At 44.2% G+C, this 14,510-nt stretch overlaps 1 protein-coding gene across 7 annotated transcripts in view; it reads right to left on the bottom strand.

Moving 5' to 3' along the window:
- Positions 1-1,037: 1,037 nt before the first annotated feature.
- Positions 1,038-14,510, bottom strand: part of USP28 (ubiquitin specific peptidase 28) — a 34,083-nt gene continuing 20,610 nt past the window's right edge. For 3 of the 7 annotated variants that reach the window (XM_035139170.2, XM_060268548.2, XM_088658249.1), the window contains 10 exons: positions 13,438-13,629; positions 11,441-11,586; positions 11,092-11,280; positions 9,648-9,743; positions 7,920-8,098; positions 7,489-7,567; positions 6,156-6,235; positions 4,784-4,907; positions 3,863-4,058; positions 1,038-2,413 (listed from right to left, as the gene is read on the bottom strand). In XM_035139170.2, the coding sequence (XP_034995061.1) occupies positions 2,238-2,413; positions 3,863-4,058; positions 4,784-4,907; positions 6,156-6,235; positions 7,489-7,567; positions 7,920-8,098; positions 9,648-9,743; positions 11,092-11,280; positions 11,441-11,586; positions 13,438-13,629 (1,457 nt within the window). In that variant the 3' untranslated portion in view covers positions 1,038-2,237. The remainder of the gene's footprint in view (positions 2,414-3,862; positions 4,059-4,783; positions 4,908-6,155; positions 6,236-7,488; positions 7,568-7,919; positions 8,099-9,647; positions 9,744-11,091; positions 11,281-11,440; positions 11,587-13,437; positions 13,630-14,510) is intronic. The other 4 variants (XM_088658247.1, XM_060268549.2, XM_088658248.1 and 1 more) reach the window with 2 other exon arrangements.

Raw genomic sequence — 14,510 nt, 5'->3', positions numbered from 1 at the left:
TACGAATTACAGTCTCATTATTGGTGGTGTCTGGTCTGCTTAGAAGCCCACCCCAGCTCAATGGGTCTTACTCCATTGCAAGTAGGCAAAGGCTTGCAACCTAGGATCCATATGGTAGGTGTTGAATGAAGATGATCTCTTTACTGTTCAACCTACCTGTGCACTGAAGCAGGTAGCAGGTGAGATGAGTACATTGAGCACAGCAGTTGTTTTGACAGAAGCTCCTTTAATTGCCCTGCTCTCTTTTGAGTCTGGAAACCTTAAAGAGAAACCAGCAGACCCTTTGCTTGGAAATTAAACAAAGGGTCTGCTGGTTTCTCTTTAAGGTTTCCAGACTCAAAAGAGAGCGGGGCAATTAAAGGCACAGAAGTCCTGTCCTCTGTTGAGTCTGGCAACCCTACTGGCAACACCCAAATCTAAAATGTCAAAAGTAAAGGCAAGCAACGTTTTCCCCAGGAGCCTTACACCTATGTAATAATAGGGGCCCAGCCTATGTGCACAGCAGTCCACCCCAAACTAACCAGTCAGTGTTTTAGATTAACCAAGGATCAGCATCACAGGCTAAATAATGAGGCACAACACCACTGGAAGTGGTGGAGCAATTAATCTTAGCACCAAGGCAAGTAGGATGCAGACTAAGTCATGTTAAATGGCTATTCCAGTGGTGATCTTTGCAAAAATTCTCCAACAGCAAACACTCCCAGTGTTCAAACACAGTTGAGAAAAGGAGAAAGATAAAGTCTAGACCATGGGTAGGCAAACTAAGGCCCGGGGCCCGGATCCGGCCCAATCACCTAAATCTGGCCTGCAGACGGTCTGGGAATCTGTGTGCTTTTACATGAGTAGAATGTGTCCTTTAATTTAAAATGCATCTCAGGGTAATTTGTGGGGCATAGGAATTCATTCTCCCTCCCCCCACCCCAAAATATAGTCCAGCTCCCCACAAGGTCTGAGGGACAGTGGACCGGGCCCCTGCTGAAAAAGTTTGCTGACCCCTGGTCTAGACACTCAAAAGAAACAAAGCAATCCACTAGAAATTTAAATAGGGTAAAATTCTTTATTGCACATTTAATTAAAACAGAAAAAGGCTTATCAAATATGTATTTCCATTTACATCCCGATTGCCAATGTATTCCAGTAAAACAAAGATTGCTTTAAAATATTGGCAGTAGACTTTGCCAGTTAAGCTGTATCTTTTTAGAAAGGTTTATTATTCCTGACTTCAGAGCCCTTGTCACTGCCAATACTAGCCTGGTAATGAAAATTCAGTGATTGGTAATAAAAGAGATATGCTTTGGGAGGTCAGAGAAAGCAGTTTCCTTATGGGTTTTGTTTTGCATCTCTATTCTTGTCCTGGAATGACTTCTGCAATTCTGTAGCAACTGTAAAATATTGCCACCATCACCATTTCTCCTGATGGCATCAACTGTGTTTTGAGTTGCCAACACACACAAATGCAGTGTGCATGAATGCCTGTATTTTGTACAACCCAGGCTACCAGGTTCTTCTGTTACCGCCACATCAGGAGATACCTGATGGGAAGGGCCTCAATTGATAGGCTCCCATTTTACACGAAAAAGGTGAATGTGAATTATTGCTCTTAAAATTACCTACGACTGTCTGGCTTATTCCCTGAATCAGTCCTGCTTTGATGTCGCTGAGGTCCAGTTTAAACAGGCTCCAGGTTACATGCTCCCCATTGTGCTTTAAATGCACCCCCTTGTGTTGGCTCAGTCATATGTAGTGACAGCACAACAGCTATCAGCACTGATAACATACTGCTGGCATTAGGACACATGAATAGCCCAACATATGTGGCAAGTGCATTCAAAATATAACAGAGTGTGCATGGAATGCTCACAATGAGCATATCAAACCACTGCATACTCCATAAGAATTGAGCACAACAGAAGTATATATGTACAATATGCTGTGTTTAAAATTTCCGTTTAAAAAAATAAAAGTCTTCCTACCGTGTTCTTGTAGGAAGCCAAGGCAAACGCAGTTATAGGCAACGTAAAACAGTGAAACCTCAAGATATGTTCTGACTTAGTGCCTGCCCATGTCATGTCCCATTTAGCCCTTTTCTAAGCACAGTTTTGGTTAGGTCTGAATGTGGATTGTCTCAACGTAGCATCTCTCTTCCTTGCTCCATTCCAAAAGGTGGTCGGCAGCTGGATGCCACACGCTGGTGGGCACGTGGTCTCCAGAGCTTAATACAGTACAGTCGGCAGTTTTTATTTGACAGTGACAGTCGAGGCCCCGTGAATGGATTCCATGACAGCTGCAAATCGGCTGCAGAGATCGTAGGGAGAATTGGGGCGGATCTTGGGCGGTTCTTTCAGAACGATGCCCTCGGAGGAACCATCTAGCAGGCGGGGTAGGAATTCACTCAGTTTTAGTTGCAGGTCCTCTGTAAGACAAGAAGAGCCTAATAACAACAACCACCCAATAGCAACAAATCTATGCTTTGACATCTTGAAGAAACTAAGATTGTGAAATGTAAGAAGATGCAGAAAAACTCTGGAATGCAGAACCACTGCATCTGTACGTAAATCTGGAAGTTCCCTCAATCATATCCCCCTTCTCCCACTCCTTCAAAGCAACATAATGGCACTTACAAGTTAAAATAGGGCTCTTATTGCCAACTTCACCAAGCACTTCCCATAAACACTGGTGAAGACAGTGTTGCAGACATCACGGATGTCTACAAACCCAACTTGCAAACACTTACAACAGCACCTCATTCTCAGTGCACAGTAAGAGATACCTTTTAAGTTGTACCCAATTCACAACCACCTGCATTTTACAAGGTGGTACTGGTGAGATAAGCCACTTGTCTAAAAGGAAGTATTTCTCACCGCAAGCAACTACCTGCAAGTCTGAATTACCTCTTCATTGCAGATGTGAAAAAGCTTTTGCACAAGTTCATGAAAGCAGAACACATGAAAACTCAACTGCAGAAACCAGAGCTATTGTCTATTTTGAAACAGTATTTTAGGACCAATACTTCTTCCTGACACCCCCTGCTGGCTGAAGCGAACAAAGTTTAACCAATTTATTAAAATCTAGCAAAGAAAAATGCACAATAGATTAACTTCCAGGCCATGTGTGCTTATTTTAATTCACAATATGTTTAACAACAACAACAACAACAACAACAACAACAACAACAACAATATCCTCTCACATAGTTGCCTCTTCCTACTCCATTCTGCCCCCTGCCCCCGGAATCTCTGGGGTAAAGACTGTCATGCCACGTGAACATTTAAAAATAAGTTTTCTGATCAGTGTGTACCTCTGATCACAGGATGTGCCAGGTACAGATGCAACATGTACAAGAAATTTCTGGCAACAACAAAACATTTTCTATCATTCCTCACGCCAGGAGAATGCTGCTGGGTGTACACAGCAAGCTGCTATAACTGGAATGCCCCATACAAGTATGACTGTTGAGAGGCAGGTGTTACTTCTACTTGCGAACAAGAGGGGAAATGAAAGAATCAAATCCCATATTTTGAACACAAAGATCTAGTAATTCAAGAAGGCAGTCTCTCAAGTAAACTTTAGATGCTGTAGCCCACCAGATGCTGTTGAACTCCAACTCCCATCAACCTCAGCCAGCATGGCCAATGGCCAGATGATAGGAGCTGTAGTCCACCCGACATCTGGAGGGACACGTTTGCCACCTTGGCTTTAGGGCTAAGCAAAATGCAAATGTTGTGGCTTATCTTAATTGTGCTAGGGCATTTTTCTGACAGTCTTTAGAAAAACAGTCAAAAGGTACACAAAGACTAGCAATACTAGGCGAGAGATAGGATGATAGCGGTACAGAGTAAGAGGTCCAGGACCCCCTTCTTACCATTCATGTCCTTTCCCAGGTAAGCACACCAACGATTTCTCATGATCTCAACAGCATCCAGGTCATCCTTTGAGGTATCATTGTTGATGATGAGGTGCATGCAGGGTATGATCAGCTCGTTCAAGATGTTCACACCTTCATCCACACTCAACTCATTGCTACTTTCAAAGAGAGCTGCTGCAGCATCGTTCAACTTCTGTGGCAAAGCAATATGAGAAACACATTTATGGGTCTTTGGCAACAGCTCAGCCTGGTGTGTGTCACTTTCCGCAATGCTTCCTGTGGCAAGTTTTAGAGTGCAGCTGAACATTTAGGGGTTTTTATTTGCTTATTTTTACATTGACATGGCAAAAAAGAGCCCAAACATCTGCCAGATATTCCCCTCCCTGCAAAGTGCCCCAACCTGAGAGAGGTTTTCACTAATCCATTCAGGAACCAAGAGATAGAGCACACTATAAAGGTAAAGGACCCCATGGCTGTTAAGTCCAGTCAAAGGCAACTATGGGGTTGCGGTGCTCATTTCACTTTCAGGCCGAGGGAGCCAGCATTTGTCCACAGTCAGCGTTCCGGGTCATGTGACCAGCAGGACTAAACTGCTTCTGGTGCAACAGAACACCGTGATGGAAACCAGAATGCACAGAAACGCTGTTTACCTTCCCGCCACAGCGGTACCTATTTAGCTAATTGCACTGGTGTGCTTTCAAACTGCTAGGTTGGCAGGAGCTGGGACAGAGCAACGGGAGCTCACCCTGTTGCAGGAATTCGAACTGTTGACCATTTCATCGGCAAGCCCAAGAGGCTCAGTGGTTTAGACTACAGTGCCACCCGCGTCCCTTAGCATACTATAAAGTGAATACGTGAAGGGGTGGAGAAAGCAGCACCCATATAAGAGGTGGGAGGGGAGAAGGGGTTAATACCAACCAAGAGACATTTCCTTCTGTACAGAGCAATTAAAGATGCATTGGCGCCTCTGTTGGCTCCCTTCCTCCGCAAGGTCAGATTGCTCTGATAGGCATACACCAGATAGGTCAGAGCTTCATAGTACCTTATAAGAACAGGAAAGAGGGTGAGAGTTGCAATCTTCGGAATTAAAACAGGTTGTGGAAGCAAACATTTACTGCAAAATACAGCAGCCATTCATAGTTCTTATACTTGCTTGGGACACATGGCTATACTCAGTGTTTGTTTTTTCTGGGGGGTACCCTGGGGTAACGCATACCCGTAAACATTTTGTGAATCTAATGGAAGAAACTAATTTTTAAATTTTTTTTTAGTTTCTTCTCTAGCATGGTGAATTGTCAGTTCTGTTGAATAACATGGTGAACCGCCAGTTCCGCTACTACCCCCCGATGGCAGCCTCAATTCCTGTCACCGTGTTTCTTGAGTCTCAGAAGGAAGCGAGCGTTTTAATGCGTGAAGTAGGAGTTGGAATCTAGCAGAGGAATCGGGAAGATATTAGTGCGTACAACCTCATGCCAATGTGGAAGTTACTGTGAGCTGTGTAATATGAGGTAATGCATGTTCTTTGTACTTTTGTCCATTTACTGTATTTATTTTCTCCTGATCTGAACTATAAAATGGTGATTTTCTTAAGTCAAAGTGAGAGTACCCCTAAAAATGATGGGCTACACCCATCTGCTAACTACTTCCCTGTGTTCAGAAAATAAGCCCTGCTGGAATACAAATAACTGGGAAGGGATGCTTTGCTTAAATGAGCTAGGAACATTTCCCCAGTGTAGCCCATGCACCACTCTGTAGGAGGACAGCTGCCTAGTAAGAGCTGGCCCACAAACTAGCACATTTACCAAAATTCACAGGAACACAACTGTACCCTGTTCAGAAGTTCCTGCTCTCCCCTCAGTGCATGAGGAATTACCACAAGCATTCTAGCACCACCCTTCTTCACCATCCTTATGTATAAACTATGGACACTCATGTATCCATTAGAAGAAGGCTTGTCCGAGTTTGCAGACAAAATGAAACCTTTTGAGCCAAAGTGTTTATGAAAAGATACAGATGCAGAAGTGGCAACATCATGTATTTTAATATTTTGCTGGAAGCCGCCCGGGGATGGGCGGGGTATAAATAATAAATTATGATTATGATTATGATTATAAACAGTGGAAAAGTAGTACTTCCCCACTCAAGTCATCCCTAATTTCTACTTGCTATGATGCACCACCACAGACTTCAACCTTCTGTAATGGGTCTAAGAATACATCTACCAATCCTCAGCTACCCTCCAAATCTTCACCACAACCTTTGTGTGTGGAAGCAATTTACACAAACTTACTGTTTATTCTGATACAGTTCCAAGCCTGTTAAGAGGTAAATAGATACTTTGCGAAACAAACTGTAGTCTTCGTGCCATTTCTGTGCCAGAAAAAGAAAATGGTCACAATCCATTACTGGTTCAGTAAGTCCCACTTTATTCACACCTGGCTTTTCTCACATTGCTCCTTTTCTCTTGTTGCTTTTGGGTATTTTTCCTTCTATAAGATGCTCCCATGTATAAGACTCCCCCCTATTTTTTGGGACTCAACTTCAAGAAAACGAGGGGAGATGGCTCAAAGTTGTTGAGCTTCTCCCCCCCCCCCATGCAGCTGTGGGTAGGAAATACTCCCTAGATTGTTTCCCGCGTGCAGCGGCATCAGGGGAAGTTGTGCTCCTGCCAACCGGCAGGCGGGCGGGTGCGCCACTTCTCCCCCCCCCATGCCACTATCTGTGTGTAGGACGACCCGTTTTTGCACATGATTTTTGAGTCAAAAAACCTTGTCTAATACACGAAAAAAATACGGTAATCACCATCATCATTTTATTTGTATGCCGCCTTTCCACAGTTAAAACAACGCTCAAGGCGGCTTACAATATGAAAAGATTTACAGTTACAAACATAGCAAAATAATCATGAAAGTAAATAAAACACATCAAGACTACATAACCAAACTGAACAATTTCCGTATAAAAATACTTCCCCCAAAATACCCCAGTCCTTGCTGGGCAGCAGCAGCAGCAGTGCTTATGAAGCCTGTCAGGCCCTGCCCTAGGCCAGGTGGAGAGAGGCAGGAATCATAGCCCACTTACTAATTACAAGATGCCTATTATGCACTTCACCCTCATTTTGGGTATATGCAGTAAGGCTGTGCGCTGGATTCAGATGAATCCTGAAGTGAATGTGAAGCAGGATCTCTACAAGACAGCAAAGGGAGCGCTTGAAACACTCTGTAGTGTCTCAGCAAGCCAGACGTTTAAAAAATGCTGTAGACACGTTTCTACTAAAAATGGATGAACAGAATGCTGCTAAATTTACCATAATATCTAAATGGGATTTTTTTTGGGGGGGGGGGAGGATAGGGCACTCTTATTTCTGCTACTGTTTATGTGTGGAATGAAACAGATTTTATCCAGGATACGGGACAGGGCTAGAGGAAATATAGACATCTCAGGCAGAGCAAGTAACCCTCAAAACACAACTCTGAAGAAACTAAGTGATCACCATTTATCTGAAGGAAACCGATTATACGTTTTTGGTCACAAGAGTAGCGTTTGCTCACCTAACAATTAGGCTGCAGCTTTGACACAAATATATAAACCAGACCTAAAACTTTAGGGCTAAGGCTCCTTACCTTATACTCTTCCATGTCCACCTCATCAGGACCAATCTCTTTCAACTTAGCTCGAGCTACCTTCATAATGCTAATTGATCTGTTCACAGAAAGGAGGAGAAAGCTTAGTGAAGTGACACCCAAAAGTCAAGAGAATGTCAACTGACACATCTCTTAGATTTAGCTTGTTTTGATATTACATCTATATATTTCAGAGGTGCAAGCAGCGCTGACTTGCTGAGAGCTGCCTTCTTGGCCCACTGAGGGGGAAATGCAAGTTAGAAACGGAGAACTAAAACAGAACAATAAAAATCTCTTTAACCATCTAATACTGATCAGTACTACCAAAGTCACTGAACACCATTCCTACCAAACAAAGCCCCCATATAGCACTTTCAAAGCAATTCTGTGTCCTTCCTTTATTCATTACAGCTTACATGTTCTGAACAAACCTTTCATCATAGCTGAGGTTTTTGTCTGCAAACTGCTCCAGAAGAGTCCGTTCCACCACTTGCTTTGGCGCATTGTTCTGCAGGAAGTAAACTAGGACGTGCTGAAGCCGGGGGTCATTTTGTGGTGTTGGAGTCTCTGTTGACAGCGAGTACAGCCTGGAGTATTCTTCATGGAATGCCTAATAAAGCCAAGAATTGGAACAATATCAGTCTGACAATTATGAATCCACAATGCAAGCAATTCCTAGACTTTGAGGGACATTCTTATCAATAAGCTGCTCGTGACCAACTTAAGCTGGATGTGCTGAAATTAAAGTCCTATGAAACCAAGCAACTGCAAGGTCTTCCTTGCTCTGCAGATGACCGTCATGAGGCCTTGCTCCAACCATGTCAAAGTATCTGCTTGGAACTAGTATGCAAAAGCTAGTGACATATGATCTAGTGCAGCAATACCGAGGATTTTATTTAGCGCACAACTCCAACAACAACAGGAACAAACTGATCTCTATAATTGTTGTGATCTTTTCTGTGAACCGCCCTGAGACCTCCAGGTATAAGACGGTATATAAACTCAATAAACATTAATAAATAATAATAATAATAATAATAATAATAATAATAATAATAATAATATAATGCAAGTTTTGCTTCTGACGGCAGTTGGCACTTTGGGCTGTTTCCGGAAGGCTGCAGGGCTACTAAGAAAATTACCAGCGCGTTGGCCTTCACCAATCATTCAGAGGATTTCCTGAAAGATGGGCAATTTCCACCTATCCACTTTGAGACAGCAAGATTTCTTGAGATGTCCAGAACCTGAGCTAGAAACATGAGTCTACATTTGGAGACTTCTACAGCTGAGAAACAGGCTCAATGAATACCAGACAAAAGATTTCTTAACAATATACATACATGCATCGTTTTATTTATATGCTGCCTTTTCAAGGTTAAAGCCACTCAAGGTGGCTTACAACATGTAAACCCCCCCCCCCCGCATAATTACAAATGTAACAAAAGTAGTCATAAACAATAAATAAAACATCAAAAAGTACAACCAAATTAAACAATTTGCACATAAATCATAAGATCTAAAATAAATACACAAAAATAGTATCAATAAAAGCAGTAATCCCTGCCCCACCCTAACCCCTAACAATACCCCTAAGCAGGGGAAAAAGCAGAATAGGATAAATGGTTATCTCTAGGTTCTAAGTTTTCTAATGACAGGGAGAAGCCCTCCTTATGTAGAGGAAGGATGAATGAATGAAAATCAGGATGCCACCCTCTCCAGGACTAGAAAGAAGCTTCACAAGCCAGTCCATTGCTTCCCTTGGTCATGAGAAGTCCACACCTTGCAATAGATATATCCAATATATATATCCAATAGCAGTAGCGGAGGGAACTGCACTTTGGGGTGCAGCCAATAAACTTCTACTCAGAGTGAAAAGTTTATGCTTTAAGAGCATCAGCAATCTTGTTATCTCAGTGGAGGATAGATATTAAAAAGACTCCTGGGAGGAGACATTTCAAAAATCAGTGAAGACCTGCTTCCTCAAAGTGGATGGGGGAGCAAATAACTTCACAGGATATCAACCTCTCGTGACAGAACAAATCTCTGCAATCAAGACATCGCAGGGCAGAAAAATGAAGTAGGGAACAGCCACGTGGCATCCATAGCCAATGTTTCATTGCATTTCTCCACTGCCAAAAGGCACATGTGTACAATAGTACCTTAACTAGCCCTGCTTCAGACCCATCCCGATCAAAGGTTTGACGGGCTTTAGCAATAGCCAGGATCACACCTTGCATGGCAGGACTGAGCATCATCTGACAGAAAGAAGAAAAAAGAAAGACAGAGAGAGGAAAAATGAAAAATGCTACACGATGAAAGAGTTGGAACAGGTAGAGCTAAGACATGCAGAGTCCAGAGTCAGGGTTCTACCTTCTTCCATACCTGGGGCCTTCCAAATGTTTAAATTCTGAACTGCAACTCCCATCAGCCCCAACCAGTATGGTCATGGAAGCAACCAGTTGAAGACTGCCCTTCATGATTATTAAGTTACTTTGATTTGTTCACACATTTGTAGACACACCTCAACTTTGTGCCCTTCCACTGACTATGACTTAAGCGTCCACATATGCATTGAGAGGGTCTAATGAAAGATGAGCAGGAATTAAGGGCAATTAAGGGGATGCAGGGGGACGTGGGTGGCGCTGTGGGTTAAACCACAGAGCCTAGGGCTTGCCTATCAGAAGGTTGGCGGTTCGAATCCCCGCAACGGGGTGAGCTCCCGTTGCTAGGTCCCAGCTCCTGCCAACCTAGCAGTTCGAAAGCATGTCAAAGTGCAAGTAGATAAATAGGAACCGCTATGGTGGGAAGGTAAACGGCGTTTCCGTGTGCTGTTCTGGTTCGCCAGAATTGGTTTTGTCATGCTGGCCACATGACCTGGAAGCTGTACGCCGGCTCCCTCGGCCAATAACGCGAGATGAGCGCCACAACCCCAGAGTCGGTCACGACTGGAAATAATAGTCAGGGGTCCCTTTACCTTTACAGGGATGCAGATACATCACCCAAGTCCTGACCCATCCCCATTTCCTGCATGGGATGACAGTGGCATCATGTGCAGGTCCACCTACTCCATAGCAGGTTGCTAGCAACTGGCTTACTTAACCTACCAGTCCTCACTCACATGCTGAAAACCCCCAGCCCTCAAACATACTGTCCATTCAATCGAGAGACAAACATTATGGTGCTGTCAGGATTGCTTCCGTGCATAGGAGCAGTCAAAATTTAGGACTAGGACTGCTGCCACATTTTCAGAATGTTATGTGGCTTCACCATCTGCAGCCTTGGATGGCAAAAAGACCTCAGCAGAGGTAAAAACAGCTTTAGTATTTTTATTTTTAAGTGAGCAACCTTGGGGAGTACTCTCGTGTCAAAGACACCAAACACTGGTGGGAAAGCCTGCAATTCTAAGCACCATCGTTTGGAAGGTTTGAGAGACAGCTCTGGAATGTTTACTTCCAAGCACAACTCGTCTGAAATGGGGAAGATGCAGCCTGCGAGGGCAGTGCTTGGCATCTTCCCTAGTTCGCAGTGCCTCTGAATGAAAGATGCTCATCCCCAACATTTTTGCTTGCTACAAAAAAGACACACAGACACATAGCTGTGTACCTCTTCATTATATCCATCTGCATCTGATCTAACTAGAATCTTTCCCACACTGGGGATATCCACTTCAGTGATCTGTGAGCTAGGTGGGGCAGAAAACTCCATCCCCTTAGCATCCTGTGGCTCTTCTGCCTGAATGGTGGGGTTTGCTGCTTCTTCTGGGAGGTGCTGCACTGGTTCTGCCTCCTTTGACTGTTGCCACACAGAGATAAGAAAACAGAAAGAAATCAGAAAGAGAAATGAAAGGCAGACCAGAAAAGCAAAAAAAGGTTCAAGCGAGAGGAGGCAGGGAGCAGAGGCATGGACAAGGGTGGCTACAAAGGTCCGGAAGCCCAACCATTGCTATTTTCACCTTGTTAAGAGCTGCCAATCCACCAGCCTTCTCATATGCATCAGCTGCCTTGGCAATGGCTTGAGCCGTCTGTTCCTTGGCAATCATGGCATGTTCGGAGGAGTGGGAATGTGCCACCCGTTCAGAGCTGGAGGAAGAAGATAGTTCTGAGGAGAGAAAAATAAGCGTAGTCTACTATTTACTCTCTACGTCCAGCAAGACATTTAGAAAAACACGAGAACTAGACAAAATGTTAGAACCTGGGTCGTGCCTGGCCCTGAGCTACAGCTAGTGTGGGAGGGCAAAGATTTATATTCTACCTATTGAGCAATGCTTCCAATGAATGGGACAAAAACAGCAGCCTGGGTCTTATAAGTAATGCCATCCAACGCCTCTTGACCCAGTGTGGTGTAGTGGTTAAGAGCGGTGGACTCGTAATCTAGGGAACCGGGTTCGCGTCTCCGCTCCTCCACATGCAGCTGCTGGGTAACCTTGGGCTAGTCACACTGCTCTGAAGTCTCTCAGCCCCACTCACCTCACAGAGTGTTTGTTGTGGGGGAGGAAGGGAAAGGAGAATGTTAGCCGCTTTGAGACTCCTCAGGGTAGTGATAAAGCGGGATATCAAATCCAAACTCCTCTTCATCATCATCATCATCATCATCATCATCATCATCATCAATTACAAGATCTTCAGGTGATCATGAAGATGGATAAGAAGCACTTAAGAGATTGTCTCTTCAGGTCCGATGCAGAAAGGGATTTAACCACGATTGCCTCTAACAAAAGTTCACCATGGTTCCCACTTATCAAAACGGAGCACATCCGAGCTAGTTATTTGACAAAGCTCCCACTTGCCGTACTAAGAATTGCTTCTACAGAATTACGATTCCAATCGATGCCCTCGGCGGTGGTGGATGGTCGGTATGGCAAAGTACAGTACAAGGAGATTCTTTGTCTGTGTGGGCAACCTTGCATAGAGGACTTGTACCACTATTTATTGCAATGCCCACTATATATAGAACCAAGAGACCAATTTATAAAACCCCTGCTCACGAATGGAACACACTCAAACAGGGTGGAAAGGGTGAAATGGCTGCTGAGTGATACTGATGACTTTGTACAGTGGTACCTCTGGTTAAGAACTTAATTCGTTCCGGAGGTCTGTTCTTAACCTGAAACTGTTCTTAACCTGAAGCACCACTTTAGCTAATGGGGCCTCCTGCTGCCGCCGTGCCGCCAGAGCAAGATTTCTGTTCTCATCCTGAAGCAAAGTTCTTAACCCGAGGTACTATTTCTGGGTTAGCAGAGTCTGTAACCTGAAGCGTTTGTAGCCCGAGGTACCACTGTAACTTCTAAAGTAGCACTATATGCGTTGGCAGCTAAGAAGATCAGGAGAAAAGAACTAGATAAAATAGAGGTCAATTGCAAAGGTGTTTCGGACATTTAAGCTGGCACATTCTACCTGAGAACCCCTTGCTATTCTATCGTATGCAACAAATAATTTTTAGGAGAAGTGATCGTGGTTCATTGTATCTGAAGTGCCTGATGTTTTTATGGTTTTTTATGGTTATTGCTGCTTTTCTCTTTGTTCCCTTTGTGAATGATGCCATGGCCTTTGGCCAGTGCAATAAAGTTTATGATGATGATGATGATGATGATGATGATGATGAAGTAATGCATTAATAAATCTGGAAGAATGAAAAGATAACAAGGCTGGTGCCAAGGATCATCCACAGTGAGGGAATTCTACTGATAGCAAGCAATCTGCATTACCTCTAAATGGCAGGGGCTTTGGAAGAACCTCTGAAGATCATCTCAATATCAAGATCAAGTCAATATGGGAGGTAAAGTCCACACAGGGCTTGATCAAGTCAATATGGGAGGTAAAGTCCACACAGGGCTTCTTATAGAAATTTAAGCACCAGGAATGCCTCGTCACTCTCAACAATCCAGTAAGCCAGAGGGCTGATCAACCAGCATTAGGAGAGGCACAAAAAGAGACTGTCTGCTTTTCTCACCTTGTCCCAAGTCAGAAGAAGAGAGGTCCTGAGACTCTGCTGGTGATGACTGATCCATCTGCGCCATCTTGCTCGACTGCTCCTCCCACTCTGCCACCTCTTGTTCAAGCCTCCAGTTGTCCTCTTGGATGTAGTGCTGGAGCTCCAGAGGCAGAGATTCCACTTCTCTCTGGGTCTGCCCATTAACATAATCTAATCAAAGGGAAAATATCCAGAAGGTGCTGGTGCTTGTCTGCCCCTTGCATCCTACCTCTGAATACTTGTCGGGCTCACTATTAAACCAAAACACTTTGTGAAAGAATAGCCTACAGTGAAACCTTTGCTTATAAATACTATGGGTCACCCATACTTATCTGAGCACCTTGGATAGAAGTTGCACAGTTATAGAAACGGATTTGGGTTTACACACCACCCTATGGGGGGGGGCGCTACAAATCCACGGGATGCGGGTGGCACTGCGGTTCAAATCCCTGGGATGGAGTGAGCTCCAGTTGCTGTCCCAGTCCCTGCCAACCTAACAGTTTGAAAGCATGCCAGTGTAAGTAGATAAATAGGTACAGCTGCGGCAGGAAGGTAAACAGTGTTTCTGTGCGCTCTGGTTTCCGTCATGGTGTTCCGTTGTGCCGGAAGCAGTTTAATCATGCTGGCCACATGACCCAGAAAGCTGCCTGTGGACAAACGCCGGCTCCCTCAGCCTGAAAGCGAGATGAGCGCCACAACCCCATAGCCGCCTTTGACAAAGGGACCCAAGGAAAGCCCCAACTCCTCCCAAACCATTAGCTCCTAATTTATTACTCCTCTGCTCTCTCAACCCATTGATGCCTGGAGGATTCCTTCAGCTTCTTATCAACCCTTATGCTTATCCTGGCCCACGACTACATTTAAATTGGGGAAGGGTTTGAATGGAACTTTATTAAGATGACCTCTGTGCTGCCTTTTGATCCAGAACAATCCTGAATGGGAGATACAAATAAACTGAAGCTGCTTCTATCCCAAACACGCACCACTGGTATGGGGTTTAGAGCCAGTGTAATTAAAGAGTGTCAGAAGTAGGACCTGAGAGACCAGGATTC

This window comes from Zootoca vivipara, chromosome 14, assembly GCF_965207765.1.
Source record: "Zootoca vivipara chromosome 14, rZooViv2.hap1.1, whole genome shotgun sequence".
Classification (NCBI taxonomy): domain Eukaryota; kingdom Metazoa; phylum Chordata; class Lepidosauria; order Squamata; family Lacertidae; genus Zootoca; species Zootoca vivipara.
Note: the sequence above shows the minus strand (reverse complement) of the source record. Positions and strands in the feature narration are given on the sequence as shown.